Source organism: Phyllopteryx taeniolatus, chromosome 10, assembly GCF_024500385.1.
Source record: "Phyllopteryx taeniolatus isolate TA_2022b chromosome 10, UOR_Ptae_1.2, whole genome shotgun sequence".
Lineage (NCBI taxonomy): Eukaryota > Metazoa > Chordata > Actinopteri > Syngnathiformes > Syngnathidae > Phyllopteryx > Phyllopteryx taeniolatus.
The window spans coordinates 1413865-1429680 of record NC_084511.1 but is presented as its reverse complement, the minus strand read 5'-3'; the positions used below and the strand labels follow the sequence as shown (position 1 = coordinate 1429680).

General features: G+C 45.9%; 1 protein-coding gene across 3 annotated transcripts; it reads right to left on the bottom strand.

Moving 5' to 3' along the window:
• Positions 1-1094: 1094 nt before the first annotated feature.
• LOC133484392 (plastin-2-like) lies at positions 1095-8839 on the bottom strand. Of its 3 annotated transcripts, none has more exons than XM_061786867.1 (16): positions 8693-8839; positions 7719-7787; positions 7107-7258; positions 6768-6897; positions 6408-6540; positions 6258-6339; positions 5817-5982; positions 5523-5662; positions 4102-4197; positions 3691-3877; positions 3338-3416; positions 3119-3239; positions 2886-3019; positions 2638-2761; positions 2303-2427; positions 1095-1583 (listed from the first exon to the last, which is right to left on the bottom strand). In XM_061786867.1, exons 2-16 carry the CDS (start codon positions 7777-7779, stop codon positions 1451-1453), a joined length of 1863 nt encoding a protein of 620 aa, XP_061642851.1. In that variant the 5' UTR covers positions 7780-7787; positions 8693-8839; the 3' UTR covers positions 1095-1450. The 3 variants fall into 3 exon arrangements, with proteins under 3 accessions (XP_061642851.1, XP_061642852.1, XP_061642853.1); XM_061786868.1 differs by having other exon boundaries at positions 8738-8825; XM_061786869.1 differs by lacking the exons at positions 7719-7787; positions 8693-8839 and having other exon boundaries at positions 7103-7242.
• Between the last annotated feature and the right edge of the window lie 6977 nt (positions 8840-15816).

Here is a 15816-nt window from a genome sequence, read left to right as displayed (position 1 = left end):
AGTTTTCACACGGTTCAAAACGGTCCATCCACCTGTCCACGTCACTCCTAACTTCATTTTAAAATGCTTGCGATTTCGCAACGTTATTAAAAGACATTTTGAAACGTTGGTTCGGAAGAGCATAGACGCACGTGATTTGCTTACAGGGACCTCATGCAATGATATGGCGGGCTGGATCTGGACTCCCGGGCCTCGAGTTTGATATTGTGACTTACAGCCAACGAAAACCCAAAATTCACCATCTCAATTAGATTACATAAAAAAAAAAAAAAACAGTCATTGGTTCTAAATGTGGCGGCACGGTGGCCGACTGGTTAGAGCGTCAGCCTCACAGTTCTGAGGTGCGGGGTTCAATCCCCGTCCCCGCCTGTGTGGAGTTTGCATGTTCTCCCCGTGCCTGCGTGGGTTTTCTCCGGGCACTCCGGTTTCCTCCCACATCCCAAAAACATGCATTAATTGGAGACTCTAAATTGCCCCTAGGCATGACTGTGAGTGCGAATGGTTGTTTGTTTCTATGTGCCCTGCGATTGGCTGGCAACCAGTTCAGGGTGTACCCCGCCTCCTGCCCGATGACAGCTGGGATAGGCTCCAGCACGCCCGCGACCCTAGTGAGGAGAAGCGGCTCAGAAAATGGATGGATGGATGGTTCTAAATGTATAATTATGGTAAGAGTTGGGACTCTGAAAAGTATTTTTTTGTGTTTCACGGTATAAATCTATAAAAAAAAAAAAAAAAAAGTATAAATAAGAATCAGTGCGCTTTTGAATTAAATGAACAGCTCTACAATACTATATTGTATTTCTAGAGATGCAACTGTACAATATAGGTGGATACTCTTAAGATATACTCTTTGATGTATATAATGTGTATTTTCTTTCCTCCCCCCCCCTCAAATGTAAACAAACTTGCAATCATTGAAGTCAACGACCCTCCAGGTAACGAGTGGCAGGTGTGAGAATCGGGACAAGCATGCAGTTTCGTGTGAATTGGAATCGTGTTAACAGTTGTTTCATTTTGGATCATTTGTAGTTTTTAATTAGAAAGCCTCTATACTTATTGCTGCTATTCGTTATATTGTGACACATGAAAAGGACTGTTTTACATTGTTTTATTAAAACATGGCCTATCTGGGTTATCTATAAAATAACAACTGACATACAGTGTCTTTAAATGATTCCCATGTACAATCGTATGTATGAAAACATTCCAATTTCATAACGGTCTTGTCAGGTCGCAGCATCCCCCCAGCATGCACTGGACAGAAGTGTGTCCTAACCCTGATTACAGCTCAGCCACTATGTTGCCACCGGATAAAAGATTTAGATACGAAGAAACCCCAAGCTGCTAAATTGACACCATGTGCCCCATTTGGCTTCCACGGAACGAAAACGGCAGTCCAACCAGCCAAGAGTCGAGTCGGTAGGCGTGGATATCCGCGTTCATCTGTCCTTTACGCCCTCTTCATGCCTCTCCCCATGAGGCAGGCAAAGATGGTCATCACCATTTTCGGGTTGACCTCGACCAAGTCCTCGGGGAGGGCATAGACCTTGGCGCCGATCTTCCTGGCCGTGGAGATGGCGTACCTGGTGTAGAATCAGGGTCATAATTCAAGTCCAAGATGCATCTAAATCTCCATCATCACAACTAAAAATTCAAAAGTGTGACTCTTCCATTTTACTTTTGTCCTTGCACAACAAATGCCATTTTATACTTCATGATGTTTTAAATGATATTAAGTTTGTATTTGTGCCGGCACAGCACAAATTTCATTAGTCACCTTGTGGGAGGAAAAAAAAAAAGTGGCTAAAATCAAAATTACAATTAATTTCAAAATGTGATCCAGCCATTGCTTTGAATGCACACACGCATAATGCATTTTCCTGGTTTATTCAAATGTCAGCTCGGGAAAAGATTAACAATCGGTAAACTTGTAATTGTGGCTGTCTGCAAAGCGGGAACACCTCGATCACTTGTATGCAATCCTTGCGACAGCAACTGCGAGTACAGTGGACTGCCTGGCATTGAACATGCTTCTCTCTAACGTTTGTCACAGGCGATCAAAAGCTCGGTGATCTTTTCTGAACTTTGTCTTTTCAATCCGTTACCTTCTTTCTGTGTTAAGACAGCTACGAATGTTAAAATAGTACAATGCGGCGTCACAGAACTTTGAAAATTCCTCCGTAGGCTATACAGTATTTGCATATTAAGCATTTAGAGAAGGGGGGGGGGGGATAATAATCAATATGACTTGACACAAATTCCCCAAAATGGTCTATCAGTTAGAGAAAAGCTGGGCTTTTACTTGGCATTCTTGAGTTTGTCTTCATCTGTCAGATTTTCTTTTTGAACCAGCTCGAAATTCACACCGCCCGGTTGGATGGCATCGATCAGGTCCAAAACCGGAAGGCTCGTATTGAGTGACCTGTCCTGGGCAGCCAAACAAATGCAAAAATCCCACAGTATGAGCAACATCCTCCATTGGTACACAATTGGGAGGTTTCAAGATCAAAACATGCACAGTTTGAAAATACCATCATGTCGTCCAACAACTTTTTGTTTTTCTTCAAAACTAGCCCAGGAAGACATCTTAACAACATATTGGCGCATCAAGCTCGGCTTTTCAATTCATGTAGTTACCTTGAAGCTTTTGATCGAAGAAGTCTTGCCAGCTTCAGACAAAGTCTTGTTCACCCATGTGATGATCAAATCCTCTCCTGCCACTTGCCCGTCCCCAAGGTCTTCGAGAACATTCAACGTGTACCTGGATCAGGAACTCATTTGTCAGCCAATTTACGTTTGGAATTCACGCTGAAAAATTCGGTCTCGTGACTCCAGCGCGCCCAGTCTTGCTCGTAGGGGTGTCCTGAAGTTGAATTTTAAATCACCTTCTCATCAGCTGCCACACCAGCGCAAGGGTGAGCGTAGAATTTCCATCATAGAGGTCCTGTCCTGCGATTCCCACAAGGGAGAAACCAGCTTCTTTCTTTCCCAGCTCCACGGCGTAGTTACAGTTTTCTATCTGCCACAGACAAACGAGACGCACACAAATGTTTTGACTTTTCCGGTGGCTGGAAACGTAGGGCTCACCCGTGTATAATGCGACATGATTTGAGTTGACCTTTTTCAAATGACCTCCCCCTACTGCCTTGAACGGAGGCAGGTTGACTCTGTTGTCCCAGTCCACTGGCACCTTACTTTTTTCATACAGTTGGAGAATAGCCATGGCATCCTGAAGATCACTGTGTTAACCCACATACACGCAAAAAGTTAGGTGTCCATGTGTCTGTATCGCAAGAGAGCGCCAGCAGGAAGTCCTTTCCCCAGCAGAGACACGGACCCATAGATGTGGTGAACACGTGGGCTGACTCCCAGGGAGTTCATCCAGTTCCTGAACGTTCTCTCCTCTCTGGTCTCACCTTGGAAGTGCAAGAGAAAAGGGAAAAGCAAAGAGGGGTTAGTTGTACATACGGCCGCCAACGGCGCATGAGCAAGTCATTTTCACAGCGGCGGAAGAATATGTCGTGGATTCCTTTCGAGGGCAAGGAAGAAAGGAGCGCTACTTGACCAACTTCCTCAATTAACTGGCAAAACTGGAAAAAATGTTGAGAGAATCTCATGCTATTTGTTCTAAAAGTATTGCGAATGTTTCCATGTGTGAATATGAAGCAGCGTTATTGCAACGAGTCTCACTCTCAAGATTCCAGTCTTGGTTCTCCGGTTTAGTCAGAGCCGGGTGTTTGTTGAATAGCGTGGCCACAAAGGCCATGTTGAGCTTTGCATTTCCAGATACGACGTCGGTGGCGGTCACGAACTGTCGACAGCCGAGAAGGTCGGCTTGCTCGAGCATACGCTCTGCTCTCCTTGCAAGATCTTTCTCCTGGTGACACACGTGCACAGAATGTGTGTGTGATGTCAATTCATTAGAAATGCGCAAACATTCTTAGCTAAAATGATATAAAAAGTCAACACACTCCTGACCAAATGACTTTGGTGAAACAATACTACTACTAAACATGTCTGCATAGATTCATCAATTTCAAATCCCATAATGGCACAATAGTGTGTAGTCTGCGAGAAATAACTTTTGCTTTGCCAGCTTACATAAAGTCCAGTCATATCGAGTTCAACTCGATCAACGTCCTCCTTGCTGCCATCTGGTGCGATCTGCTCCAGGAGGTGGAAATACGCCTTGGAGTCCTGCACCCAGCGAAAGACGCACCGGCACACAAAACACAAGTCATGTTGACATTTTGTTAACACACTAAACGTCGCTCTAGATTTTCTCAGCACAACACAAGTTGACACGCAGTACATGGCCACAATGGCAAGGAGTATACAGTATATGTCGGAGTCAAGAAGAGGCTTTCAAACGTAAGAACATTGCCACTGGTACTGGTGCACTGCAAAAAAAATAGGCAGACGACCCCCGAATTCTTCAAATTGGCCTTAAAACAACAGTTAGACAGCTGAAACTTGGACGCGATTAGATGTTCCAAACATTTCATAAGAGGTTTTGGAGTGGATAAAGATGGCTAACATTAAGCTTCTGGAATGGCCTTTCAAAGCCCTGACCGCAACCCTATTGAACATTTTAAAACATCAGTTAGACAGCTGAAACTTGGACGCGATTAGATGTTCCAAACATTTCAAAAGAGGTTTTGGAGTGGATAAAGATGGCTAACATTAAGCTTCTGGAATGGCCTTTCAAAGCCCTGACTGCAACCCTATTGAACATTTTAAAACAACAGTTAGACAGCTGAAACTTGGACACGATTAGATGTTCCAAACATTTCAAAAGAGGTTTTGGAGTGGATAAAGATGGCTAACATTAAGCTTCTGGAATGGCCTTTCAAAGCCCTGACCACAACCCTATTGAACATTTTAAAACAACAGTTAGACAGCTGAAACTTGGACGCGATTAGATGTTCCAAACATTTCAAAAGAGGTTTTGGAGTGGATAAAGATGGCTAACATTAAGCTTCTGGAATGGCCTTTCAAAGCCCTGACCGCAACCCTATTGAACATTTTAAAACAACAGTTAGACAGCTGAAACTTGGACACGATTAGATGTTCCAAACATTTCAAAAGAGGTTTTGGAGTGGATAAAAATGGCTAACATTAAGCTTCTGTAATGGCCTTTCAAAGCCCTGACCGCAACCCTATTGAACATTTTAAAACAACAGTTAGACAGCTGAAACTTGGACACGATTAGATGTTCCAAACATTTCAAAAGAGGTTTTGGAGTGGATAAAGATGGCTAACATTAAGCTTCTGGAATGGCCTTTCAAAGCCCTGATCACAACCCTATTGAACATTTCGAAGCTGGGTCCGTGCCAGGACAAAAGCCAACCAATTGAAAGGAACTCTATTGTGAATTCTTAATTATCCGGCTGAGAATTACGACCGAAGCATATTGACGCCGACAAAAAAGCCATTCCACCTTGAACGCAATGCTCGGCATTTACGCACAATCATTAAACGGCCGCGGTGCCAAATCTTGCATAGCAGTCGTGTCAGCTAACCTTAATATCCCCTGAAAAGTTTGTCAGGGTCATGCCAACTTTCTTCAGGTGGAAATTGGCCCAGCGCAGCAATAACTCTTCCGGGCTGAGTTTCATCAACTCCTCCAAAGTCTCCCCCTCCTCCAGCAGCGCCGCAATCGCTGCACATAGAATAAGAAGCATAACGGGGTACACATTGACGACAAATATCAGCTGGCTGTCGGTCTTGTGTTAGTTAGAATTTCAGTCCTACTTTGGAACATATCCAAGGCCCAGCTTATTGCGTTGTTTCACGTTATGTCTTTGTGTCAGTACCTTCATTACGGCTCAGCTCGATATCTGCAAAAAGCCCAATCTTTATGATTTGCCAGAGGAGTCCAAGGACCAAATGAGGTTTTCCCTCCTTCAGATCTTGAGCTCCAATATTGACGACTTGGCAGCCAATAGCCGAGGCCGAGTTCAGAGCCAAATTCAGGTTCTCCTGTTAGTGAGGAACAGACAAATTGAAGACAAATAGTCCAAGAAAGTCCGAAAATATTTTGAAATTGTCCAAGAGACGCAAATTACTCCCACGGTCCAAAATCATGTGTACATGACAAGTTGCGAATGTGAGTGTAAATGTTGTTCCGATGTGTCAGCACTGCGATTGACAGTCATATCCTCGTTCGTGCTACTTTTTGCTGCGGCATGAAACGGCTCGGCGACCAACACAATGGTGCGTTAATGCCATTACAAACAATCCGCGCCGGCACCCACCTGTGTAGTGAATGCGGTGAGTTTCTTTGTATTGATTGTTCGTTCGTCAATGGTCTCAGGGACAGATTGGTTGATGAGTTTGCTGCACAAATAAACCAAGAGATCCAATATGAACTGAATATGGATATGAACGGTGAAATAAAGGTTTACCAAAGTACGATGCCGTCTGCCAGCGCTTTGAAGAGAGCGCCGGTCTCTGGGTTGATGGGGAGCACGTGTTTGCAGTCTGCGTCCTTCTCCAAAGTACAGTTGATGTAGTTTGCAAAGGCGTAGCGCTCCTGTTCTGGAAGACAGTTTCGGCCACGTGTCACATCAACGGACTCAAAAATGTCAATATTATCTACGCAAATCACAGTGTGCCCGAAGCGCTTTACAAAGCCTCATATTCACCCATTCATACAACAATGGGCAACTACTGCCATGCAAGGCGCTGGCAGGCCCACTGGGAGCAAATTCGGGTTCCGGGATTGTTATAGCGCAAGACTTTTTCTTTTTTTGCCCCATTCTTACCAGAGATTGAATGTTGAGTTCCTTCACTTGAGATTTCACTGGTGCCCCCTATGGCAACAATGCCTTCCTTCTTGTTGAGAGCTTTTCTGAACCCCTGGGCCATGCGGTCGTCCTTCATGTCCTTAAAAATCTGAAAGGAGTCCGCAAAAAGCACACAAACTTGAAACCCAAACTTGACTTTGAAGTTATCTTCAACTTCTTTAGTATACAGCCGTGTTGTTTGACAACTAATAGGATATTTGGAAGGCAAATTGACAGCGTAATAGGATTCCGGATGTTATTTGGTCGGCTGGTCGGTTCTTTTGTTTGCCGGTTAGTTGGTCAGTTCGTGTTACCTACAGCGGCGAACTCTTCAAGATTTATGTGGCTGTCGTTGTTGCGGTCAAGTCTCTGGATGAGTTCACGGATCTGGTAGCCAGGTAGAGGACAACCGACCTCCCGGAAGAGACGGCCAAGTTCCGAGGCGCAGATGTACCCGTTGCCATCCGCGTCTGCATAGATTGGATGAAGTGAGAAAGCACGTATTGCTCTGACAGATTTTTGTGCTTGACTTTGTTTTTTGTTTTTTGTATGATGTTTTTATTTCTTTACGTCCGGGGTTTTGACTACTGAGATTAGATAACCTTGTGTTGGGGCTTTGTCAGCGATACAGCGTTCCCTTCCCAGAACGACAACTTCCATATTTCATCAACACGCCGTGCAAAATATCACATCTTTTTTGCACATTGACATACTTTAAAGTTACCGTCTGCACGGATCCCAAATCGGATGCTTTGTTCCACAACCGTGGCCTTTATCAAAGAGTAGCAAGATGAAAGCCGTTGTAAGAAAAAGAAAGTCAGAAGCTGTGTCTGGGAAGGAGGTTTCTTTTTTTGCTCGCTCTTCCCCAAATTCAAGACTAATTGAGTAATAATGTGTGCAAAGAAGAAAAAAACTAAATGATTTACTCGCCTACTTTCTCGAAGCCCTCTTTGATCTCCTCCATTTCCTCAGCGCTTATCTGCTGCGACATCGTGACACCTAACAGAGAGACCCCGTAGGAGAGCAAGGACAGGCGACATTAGGGTGGGCGTCTTTGTCTTTCCTTCCAAATGCTTTGAATAATAAATTGCAGTAAGAGCTATACACTAGCCACAATAAAAAATCTAATGTAGACATAGCAAACATTTGATGTAATGTATTCAAATAACAACAATGCATGTTGTTAAATTATTACCTCTATGAGCATTCATGTATTTGTGAGGCAGAACATTTGATAAGCTTGTAGGGTATTAAATTGTCATCAGGTTGTGACGAGAGGACGAGTACAGTGGCGGCATGCGTTTTCACCTCCACCAGATGGCGCTGCGACAGGAGCAACATCAAACATCTTTTTCCTTTCTTTGTTGCTTTCAAAATGTTCGTTATTTGGGCTTTTTACCAAAAAAAAAAAAAAAAAAAGTGCACTGTATGTCTAGCCAATCCAATAAAATATAATTATTTTAACATTTTCATTGATGTCGTGATTTTGTATTTTTTATTATTTTTTTTATTTTAACCCCACGTTGCTCAAACGTCACAAAGTCAAATTAATCCAATGAATTTTCTCGGGTAGGTTCTCAAAAATGTCTCCAATTTCATCCTCACACACACACATATATATATATACACATATATCTATCTATCTATATATATATATATATATATATATATATATATATATATATATATATATATATATATATATATAAGCAGTAAAAATGAAAAATCCCGATGATAACGTGAGATGTACAACATGTATAAAATGGTTGAATTGAATGCCTCACAAGGAAACGATGTATAATTGATAAAATACTTCTTCAGACTGTAAAATGTGACGTGTCAACGGCTTTCAGGGACCACGGAGTCATGAAAGAGTGCAAGAGCGAAGCAGCTTCACTTCCTACCTGAAGTCCGCCAAGTGGCTGCGATGAGCACGACGAAATTCTTACCCCGAGAGACGAGTCGTGTGCGTCGGCTTCAGGGAGCTCCCGCTTTTCTTCAGCCGACGCCACCCGGCGAGAACTGTAGCTCCTCCCATCCGCGCCGCCTCTTCCGCTAAATCGAAGCGCCCCCTCCCTCTGTCTCCCGCCAGCAAAAGTCCTCCCAAGAAAACCACCACGTTACGTCGTTCCGTTTGGAAACAAAGTTTCCTTTAAAAAAATAAAAATAAAATAAAAATATATATTATTTTTTAAAATGTACAGGTTAAAACTGAGGTGACACATTTTGCTAAATAGTTTGTTATTTGCGGTGGTGCCTGGTGGAAAGAAAACCAAGTTACTAATAATAGAAATATCGGCGGCTGGTATCGGAGTACGCGATACCTTGAAATAAGGCCAGTATCAGCCAGATACCTGGTATAGGTACTGGCCCATTCCTACTTTTTACTTTTAGTCCCTAATTTATAAACAGATATTTATATGACTTTTAATCTTGAAAATATGAACCCATTATATCACTTTATACATTGAAATCATATCAAAACTATTCTCAAAAATACACAAATATTCTGCCGTAAGACAATTTCAATCTTGGAAATATCTTTGAAGGAAGCCTTTTTACAAGTCACAAGCAATTATATTGGCTTTATCGCCTTCACTGCTCTCCTCATTACTGGAGGAACACAATTGGCGCACTCACACGGGGAAAATTACACACAACTTGGAAGATAGTTATGATGATATTACTGAGTAAACATTCTGCGAATATTCTGTGGCTGTAACATGGTGTCTTGCAAAGTCCCTCTGCGGCCTCGACCAGTCTCTACTTGCACAAATTCCTCATGCCTGGTCTCCTCCTACCTTCCCAGGCAATCCCTCCCTCTTCCCCCCCCCCCCCCCCCACATCTCACCCCCATGGCGATATGCTGAATCTTGTCAGGGTAAATTCCTCCCCTGTGGCAGATTCCCCTTATTTTGTTGATATTTATTTTATTTTTTTTCAAGTCATTAAATGAGTTCAGTCCCCAGTTGAAATGCTGTCTTGCACAGACTTGTTCAGTGCACTCCTGACACTTTCTCATCGCTCACAAAGTTAACACTAAAATGACTCATCAATCGTCACCCAAAAAATGTATGTGGACATCCCATACTTTATGCCCCCTTCCTCTGAAAATGTCAGAACGATAACCCAAACACGATGGATTTTATGAACATAAAGCGTGTTCCCTTTCCATCTGGTGAGCGTCTATAGAGAGGAAAACACTCAGACGTCCATAAAATCCAAAATATTGTGCCGATGTTCTGATATTTTGAGAGGTGTAAGTGAGTACACTGTAAACAGAGATGCCCACATACATTTTGCCGATGATTGACGATAGTTTTGTGATGTTAAGCGATGTTGAGCTTTTGGCCGGGAGATCCTCGTCCCATCAAAGTCCCCCGTCAGCCGAGCCCAGTGCCCAGTGCCCGGGCAAAAAGCCTTTTGGGAGACATAACAGTAAAGACATTTTTGGCATTAAAAGTGTTAAAATATTCATTTGGAACATTTCTTTTCTTAGAAACAATTGCTACCCATCCATCCATCAAACCATCTTCTACCGCTTATCCGAGGTCGGGTCACGGGGGCAGTAGCTTCAGCAGGGACGCCCAGGCTTCCCTTTCCCCAGCCACTACATCCAGCTCTTGCGGGGGGATCCCGAGGCGTTCCCAGGCCACCCGAAGGATGTAGTCTCTCCAGCGTGTCCTGGGTCGTCCCCGGGGTCTCCTCCCGGTGGAACGTGCCCGGAACACCTCACCAGGGAGGCGTCCGGGAGGCATCCGAATCAGATTCCCCAGCCACCACATCTGGTTCCTCTCGATGTGAAGGAGCAACGGCTCTACTCTGAGATCCTCCCGGATGACCGAGCTTCTCACCCTATCTCTAAGGGAGAGCCCGGACACCCTGCGGAGAAAACTCATTTCGGCCGCTTGTATCCGGGATCTTGACCCACAGCTCGTGACCATAGGTGAGGGTAGGAACGAAGATCGACCGGTAAATTGAGAGCTTTGCCTTTCGGCTTAGCTCCTTCTTTACCACAACGGATCGATACAAAGTCCGCATCACTGCAGACACTGCACCGATCCGCCTGTCGATCTCCCGTTCCATTCTTCCCTCACTCGTGAACAAGACCCCAAGATACTTGAACTCCTCCACTTGGGGAAGTGGCAGGATCTCATCCCCGACCTAGAGAGGGCACGCCACCCTTTTCCGACTGAGGACCATGGTCTCAGATTTGGAGGTGCTGATTCTCATCCCAGCCGCTTCACACTCGGCTGCGAACCGCTCCAATGAGAGTTGGATGTCACGGCTTGATGAAGCCAACAGAACCACATCATCTGCAAAAAGCAGAGATCCAATACTGAGGCCACCAAACCGGACCCCCTCTACGCCTCGGCTGCGCCTAGAAATTCTGTCCATAAAAGTTAAGAACAGAATCGGTGACAAAGGGCAGCCTTGGGGGAGTCCAACCCTCACCGGAAACGAGTCTGACTTACTGCCGGATAAGTGGACCAAACTCTGACTCCGGTCGTACAGGGACCGAACAGCCCGTATCAGGGGGTTCGGTACCCCATACTCCCGAAGCACCCCCCACAGGACTACCCGAGGGACACGGTCGAACGCCTTCTCCAAGTCCACAAAACACATGTAGACTGGTTGGGCGAACTCCCATGCACCCTCGAGGACCCTGCCTAGGGTGTAGAGCTGGTCCACTGTTCCACGGCCAGGACGAAAACCACACTGCTCCTCCTGAATCTGGGATTCAACTTCCCGACGGACCCTCCTCTCCAGCACCCCTGAATAGACCTTACCAGGGAGGCTGAGGAGTGTGATCCCCCTGTAGTTGGAACACACCCTTCGGTCCCCCTTCTTAAAAAGGGGGACCACCACCCCAGTCTGCCAATCCAGAGGCACTGTCCCTGATGTCCACGCGATGTTGCAGAAGCGTGTCAACCAGGACAGCCCTACAACATCCAGAGCCTTGAGGAACTCCGGGCGAATCTCATCCACCCGTGGGGCCTTGCAGACGAGCTTTTTAACCACCTCGGCGACCTCAACCCCAGAAATAGGAGAGCCCGCCTCAGAGAACCCAGACTCTGCTCCCTCATGGGAAGGCGTGTCGGTGGAATTGAGGAGGTCTTCGAAGTATTCTCCCCACCGGCTCACAACGTCTCGAGTCGAGGTCAGCAGCGCCCCATCCCCATTATACACAGTGTTGATGGTGCACTGCTTCCCCCTCCTGAGACGTCGGATGGTGAACCAAAATTTCCTCGAAGCCGTCCGGAAGTCTTTCTCCATGACCTCACCGAACACCTCCCATGCCCGAGTTTTTGCTTCAGCGACCACCAAAGCTGCATTCCGCTTGGCCAGCCGGTACCCATCAGATGCCTCAGGAGTCCCACAGGCCAAAAAGGCCCGATAGGACTCCTTCTTCAGCTTGACGGCATCCCTCACCGTTGGTGTCCACCAACGGGTTCGAGGATTGCCGCCACGACAGGCACCGACCACCTTACGGCCACAGCTCCGGTCGGCCGCCTCAGCAGGACTCGATGTCCCCCGCCTCCCCCGGAACGTGAGCAAAGTTCTGTCGGAGGTGGGAGTTGAAACTCCTTCTGACAGGGGATTCCGCCAGAGGTTCCCAGCAGACCCTCACAATACGTTTGGGCCTGCCACGTCGGACTGGCATCTTCCCCCACCATCGGATCCAACTCACCACCAGGTGGTGATCAGATGACAGCTCCGCCCCTCTCTTTACCCGAGTGTCCGAGACATGCGGCCGCAAGTCCGATGACACAACCACAAAGTCGATCATCTAACTGCGACCTAGGGTGTCCTGGTGCCAAGTGCACATGTGGACACCCTTATGCTTGAACATGGTGTTCGTTATGGACAATCCGTGACGAGCACAGAAGTCCAATAACAGAACACCGCTCAGGTTCTGATCGGGGGGGGGGGGGCGTTCCTCCCAATCACGCCCTTCCAGGTCTCACTGTCATTGCCCACGTGAGCATTGAAGTCCCCCAGCAGAACGATGGAGTCCCCAGCGGGAGTGCTCTCCAGCACCCCCTCCAAGGACTCCAAAAAGGGTGGGTACTCTGAACTGCTGTTTGGTGCATAGGCACAAATAACAGTCAGGACCCGTCCCCCCACACGAAGGCGGAGGGAGGCTACCCTCTCGTCCACCGGGGTGAACCCCAACGTACAGGTGCCGAGCCGGGGAGCAATAAGTATACCCATACCTGCTCGGCGCCTCTCACCGTGGGCAACTCCAGAGTGGAAGAGAGTCCAACCCCTCTCGAGAGGACTGGTACCAGAGCCCAAGCTGTGCGTGGAGGCGAGTCCGACTATATCCAGTCGGAATTTCCCGACCTCACACACCAACTCGGGCTCCTTACCTGCCAGAGAGGTGACATTCCACGTCCCTAGAGCCAGCTTCTGTAGCTGGGGATCGGATCGCCAAGGTCACTGCCTTCGGCCAGCGCCCAGCTCGCATTGCACCCGACCCCTATGGCTTCCCATAGGGGTCTTCCCATGGGAAGTGGGACCCACGTTACCCTTTCGGGCTGTGCCCGGCCGGGCCCCATGGGTGCAGGCCCGGCCACCAGGCGCTCTCCTTCGAGCCCCATCTCCAGGCCTGGCTCCAGAGGGGGGCCCCGGTGACCCGCGTCCAGGCATGGGAAACCTGTGTCCATAATTTGTCTTTTTCATACGGGGTCTTTGATCCGTGCTTTGTCTGGTCCCTTACCTAGGACCTGTTTGCCATGGGTGACCCTGCCAGGGGCATAAAGCCCCAGACAACTTAGCTCCGAGGATCATTGGGACACACAAACCCCTCCACCACGATAAGGTGACGGGTCAAGGAGGGGCAATTGCTACTTTTTGGACGATAACAATTGCCAACAATTCAAATACTCATATCAGGCAAAATTCATTGATTTCCAGTGGGGCATGTCTTCACCGTTATTCATCAAATTATATGAAAATGACCCATATGGATACACAAAAGCCATTTCATGAAAAGTTTGAAATTCTAGTTATTTACGGTCATTTTAGCATTTGGAATAAAACAACATCTAAAAAAAAAATAAATTAAAAAAAAACTTCAAATGACAATGTTTTGGTATACTATACAAGCAAATGGGAGGACTAGTTGATAGCATGCTATTAGCCTAATAGCATAATTGCCAGTCATTTTTGGAAGAATTTTTTTTTTTTAAATTTGCCTCAATTCGACCTTTGCGGATGACAATGACATGGATGAGTGAGAATCTACACAGACATTAAGAATAAAGCTCATTTTTAGCCTTGGTATTGGCCGGTGACCAGTCGAGGGTGTACCCCACCTCCGCTTAGATAGGCACGAGCATCCGCGCGACCCGTGCAAAGATAAACTGTACGGAAAATGGATGCTATTTTTTGTTGATATTGTGACAGTATTTGAAAAATGACTCTGGCAATTATGCAAATAGGGTAACAGCACCTGACTTCCTTCCACGTTTCAAATACGTGCATGTTAGGTAATTGAAGACTCAAAATTGTCTGCCTATACATTATGTGCCCTGTAAATGACTGGCGACCAGTCCGCGTTTACCTCGCGTCTTGTCCAAAGGCAGCTTGGATAGGCTCCAGCTCACCCGCGACCCTAGGAGACACACGATCGAAAATGGATGGATGGCATTCAAGCACGATGGCTGTTTCGCTTCATCTGCCTGTCTTCTTACACTGATGTGCCTGTAAATCTGGTTTCGCATGACCTTTTCCATTGCGCCAGAGTGCAAATGTTATGCTCCGGAGCAGCACTTATTCCCATTAACTTTACTGAAATGAGCTTTCTTAAGGCTACACAGTTGTTTAGTAATTGGTGTGAAAACGCTCTTACTTACATTGTTTGGCATTGAGTTCTGTTGTTTATAAGAAACTTCCAATGATGAACTTTGAAGAATTTCCTCTGATATTTGGAAGGCCAGTCTAGTACGCGCACTCACTCTTTTACTACGAAGCCACACTGTTGTAACATGCAGCATATGGCTTGGCATTGTTTTGCTAAAATAAACAAGGAAGTCCCTGAAAAAGACATTGCTTGGATGGCAGCATACGTGCCTGTATGTGCCTGTCACCTTGAATGGTGACTTAATGGGGATCTTCACAGATGTGTAAGTTACCCATGCCATCGGCACTAACACAACCTCATACCATCACAGATGCTGGCTTTTGAACTTTGCGTCCATAACAGTCCGGATGGTTCTTTTCCCCTTTGATATATGTCAATGTATTTGTTATTCCCCCTCAAATGAAATGTCGTTTATATATAGTAAGGTCCAAAAAGCACATTTCTGTCAAAGCAATCACCAAAACGATTGTCTTCCTCTTAAACGAAAGATACGTATTATGGGATTTTTAATTTATTTTTTTAAATACAAATAGTTGGTTTTCTTGACTGCCCACCCACCAAGAGTGAAATTAAACCACCAAATTAATGTTTTCTGAAAATATGTCCGTGAGCGAGCCATTCTGCGCCTCTGCCGTTCTGTTATGTAATAGGGAAGCTAATTTACCGTATATATATATATATATATATAAACCGTCCCCATCCTACATTTCCCCACTCACAAGATCGTCACCAAGGCCGGGCGAAGATCCTGAGCCACTTTAAAGCGACAGCTGGAGTCCAGTCGCACGACTAGTCTGAAACATGATCATGCAGAGGCGCTATCACGAGACACCCATGTCAAAGCCAAAAGGTAAGGAGAGCTGCATTGAGGTTATTCATCATTTGATTTACTTACGTTGAAGTTGAAACAAATGGCAGCATACTGTAGTTCATATAAAATAGAGCTTTTTAACATTCTATATGCAAACTGTGACTTTACATTTCATTTTCTCACGGTCGCATCACTTTTTATTCTTCCTCACCTTCCCTTCCCCTTTTCCAATGTCCGGAAGTCACTTTTAATGGCAAATCTCATTCCCTTTTTGTGTGCCGTTGAATCCCGCCAAGCACGCAGTGAATATTTGAACTTGGTGTCGACATGTGGGAGAGGTATTAAAA

What these genes read in the sequence shown, in the direction of transcription:
- LOC133484392 (XM_061786867.1), bottom strand. Translation starts at nt 7,779, where the DNA reads ATGTCGCAGCAGATAAGCGCTGAGGAAATGGAGGAGATCAAAGAGGGC. An exon ending in AACTCAACATTCAATCTCTG is followed by an intron (nt 6,541 to 6,767) that starts GTAAGAATGGGG and finishes ACTGTCTTCCAG; the next exon opens with AACAGGAGCGCTACGCCTTT. An exon ending in CGAGCTGAGCCGTAATGAAG is followed by an intron (nt 5,663 to 5,816) that starts GTACTGACACAA and finishes TTCTATGTGCAG; the next exon opens with CGATTGCGGCGCTGCTGGAG.